The sequence below is a fragment of the Nematolebias whitei genome, chromosome 21 (genome assembly GCF_014905685.2).
Source record: "Nematolebias whitei isolate Nwh7 chromosome 21, NemWhi1, whole genome shotgun sequence".
Lineage (NCBI taxonomy): Eukaryota > Metazoa > Chordata > Actinopteri > Cyprinodontiformes > Rivulidae > Nematolebias > Nematolebias whitei.
In genome coordinates, this window is record NC_056518.1 from 26,444,285 (window position 1) to 26,447,392 (window position 3,108).

The 3,108-nt window shown below is 38.8% G+C and overlaps 1 protein-coding gene across 1 annotated transcript; it reads right to left on the reverse strand.

Annotated features, from left to right (window-relative positions):
• Nucleotides 1–120: 120 nt before the first annotated feature.
• On the reverse strand, nucleotides 121–2,786 carry ldah (lipid droplet associated hydrolase). Its single transcript, XM_037694766.1, has 6 exons — nucleotides 2,660–2,786; nucleotides 2,228–2,356; nucleotides 1,785–1,954; nucleotides 612–852; nucleotides 450–532; nucleotides 121–313 (listed from the first exon to the last, which is right to left on the reverse strand). Exons 1-6 carry the CDS (start codon nucleotides 2,784–2,786, stop codon nucleotides 134–136), a joined length of 930 nt encoding a protein of 309 aa, XP_037550694.1. The 3' UTR covers nucleotides 121–133.
• Nucleotides 2,787–3,108: the final 322 nt, after the last annotated feature.

The window sequence follows — 3,108 nt, forward strand, 5'->3', positions numbered from 1 at the left end:
TTATTTTCACATTACTTCATTCTTGCACAGTTTATTTCCACAATGTCTTAAATAAAGTTTTAACTCTCACAGGTTCCACCGAGATCTCCAACGACCTGGGTTAAAAAAAAAAAAAAGGAAACGGCTCTCGCTCTCAAAGATGGCGGGTCCATTCAGCAACCATTTCAGCCACTTCTCGCCCCGCGTCCAGGACGAAGGCGTGGCGGAAACCTTTTTCACACAGTCTGAAGTCTCCATGTGGGAAGTCCTGCTTGATGTTGTGGAAATAACTCACAGGGCACCAGTGATCCACGACTCCGTAATAAAATATGAGCTAAAAACATAAAAAAACAGAGTTTATTCATGAAATATAACACTGAATATGTTAAAGATGTGCCAAGAGTTAACTGATAATTACAACACTATTATTGTCCTTCTGTCCACAAGTAATTTTAAAACAAGTTTCTTACCTTATCAAGGTTTTTCTTGATAGTTATGTTGTCTCGTTCCACAACTTTCTTCATTTCTTGACCCCCCATGTAGATAGAATTGGCTGCAAAAGGAAAAAAAGGGCCTTCAAATAAAAGATCTTGTCATTAACCCCAACAAGTGTCACCCTGATGTTCCCTGACCTGCACAGTCTCCACTGAGCAGCTCCACACAGGGTGGGATGATACACTGATCCAGAGACGAGATGTGGCCGAGCGTCAGTTTGACCAGAAACGATCGGAGGCTGGCCGGCAGCAGAGAGAAGAAGAAGACCGGCAGGTAGGCCAGGTAACGCATCTGGCACAGCACAGGGGTCATGACCTTCCCCTGAGGACTCTGAGCCATCCGTTCGATGGTGGGAAACAGCATGATGGCCTTCAAGACCTGCGGCCGAAACATCTCAGAACGTCAGGGAGGAACAGGAACACGTCATCTGCAGCCACATGAATTTGATTTTCCGCTCAGTTTTCTGGATTTTCTGATTTATTTTAGACGCCTTTTCTCTTTGACATTTCAAACATTTAGAAACTGTTGTTGTTTTCATATTTTTGGGTCTTTTATTCTTTTTTGTTTTGTACCTTTTATACTTACAATATTTAACTATTTACAAAATTTAACTATTTACAAAAACAGCCATTTTACGCCACTTTTAGCTACTGTTCTGCTAATTTTAGATTTTACCTTGCCTTTTGTTACCATTTCCTTTAGCTAGTCTTTTTCTACTTTTGCTTTTTTTTACCTTGCCTTTGGCTACTTTTGGCCTTAGCCTTTTGCAACATTTGGCATCTAGTTAATCTTTAAATACTAGCAAGCAAATTAGCTACTTTTAACTTTTCTTTTTTTTTTTCACTTTAGCTAGCCTTTTTGTATCTTTTAGCTCTTAGTAAACCTTTTGTTACATTTAGCTACCGTTATGCTACTTTTAGCATTTATTTTATTCCCTGGTATTAATTTTTAGCCTTTATCTACTTTTAGCTACCAATATGCTACATTTTAGCTTTAGCTTGCTTTCATCTCTACTTTTCCATTTATCGAGCCTTTTACTGTTTTTAACTTTTAGCTAGTATTTTTGCTACTTTTATCTCGTGTTCTGCTTCCTTTAGCTTTAGTAACTCAACTTTCAGCTCCTTCAATACATTTCTTTCAGCTCTCTGTGCTGTGTTTAAACTGCATGTTCACAAAAACATGATCTTTATTTTTATATTTATATCTAAATTCTGCAGAAACTGTTATCATTTTTTTAGGCTTATTTTTCTGTTGGAGACCAAACTTGATTTTGATTTCTGCGTGTGAGTAGTAAAAGCTTCGACTTTGACCTTAAGTTCAGGGTTCCTCTTTATCATCTCCAGGATGATGTAACAACCGATGGAGTGGCCCACCAGAACCAAACCGGTTTCTCTGGGAACGCGTTCCCTGAGGAAGGCCAGCTTGTGCTCGATCTGTCCGTTCAGGCCGAACACATCGTCCCTCTCTGCTGCTGAGGCATCTGCCAAAGGGAAACAACAAAACCTTGCTGCTGAAAAAGTCACCAAATTTCAGCTGTAAAACTGACTGAGTTTTTGCCTTTTTTAATTTTTTGCTCCCAGGCAAGAGGTGGGCAATAAAAAATGAAACAATTGTAAATGTCTGCATGGTTAGTTTGTGTTGGAGAAGTGTATTAAAAGTAATAAAATAAAGCACGTGGTGAATCTGTTTAAGTTCTGAAAAGCAGCAGGAATGATGTGTCTGTTCCTGCTCAGAACCCGTGTCTGATCCATACCTTCCACCATGTCCATGGAGTAGGGCGGGGCACAATGTCCAGCATGGCTCAGAGCCCACACTGGGTGCCCCGACGAACTGTGAAGCGTCTGCATGAAAGTTTTATAGAACCCAACTACACCCGGGTTCCCTGTGCAGGAAAAAAAAGACTTGATCAGTAACAATATACCCCCATAACAAGTGAAGAAAATGTTTTCTTTTACATAATCGGACATCTTATTTCTGAGCTTTGAGGATTTTTTGTTTTGAACAAGAAAAAAAAACAGCTAACCACAAACAAATTCAGCAAATTTTGCAACCAAAAGTGCTTAAAAATACCTGTTCTTTTTTAAACCGTACCTCAAAAGCAAGAAAGCTACATTTGTGACCAAAAGCTGTCTAAAAACAAAAAACAGATAAATTGAATGAGGATTCAAAAGTTTCAGTAACTCGCCTGGGATGATAAGAAAAAGCAGCTTGTGTTCTGAAAACAAGTGACTGGCTCCACATGTTAGCAGCTCTGTGACGGCTCCACAGCAGTAGATAAACTCTGACTGTGGATCATTCTTCCTGTGCTCCATCTGATCTGCAGCGAGAGACAAACTGATCATCAGTTAAAATCATTTTACAGCCCCAAAATCCCACCATAGACTAATTACACAAAAATCCACTCAAGTACAACATTAGGCCTCGGAAAAATTAATATGTTATGAATATATTCTGGATTTTAAGACAACATTGATAGTTAAAACAGATCCATTTTATTCAAACATTAGCAGTAGACTGATTATTTAGCCAATATTTGCCACATATAAAATTGGGAGTAGGGCAAATTTAACAAATTACCAATGAGGAACACTGTGTAGTTTTATTACGCTATCTATCAAACTGGATACTACGCTT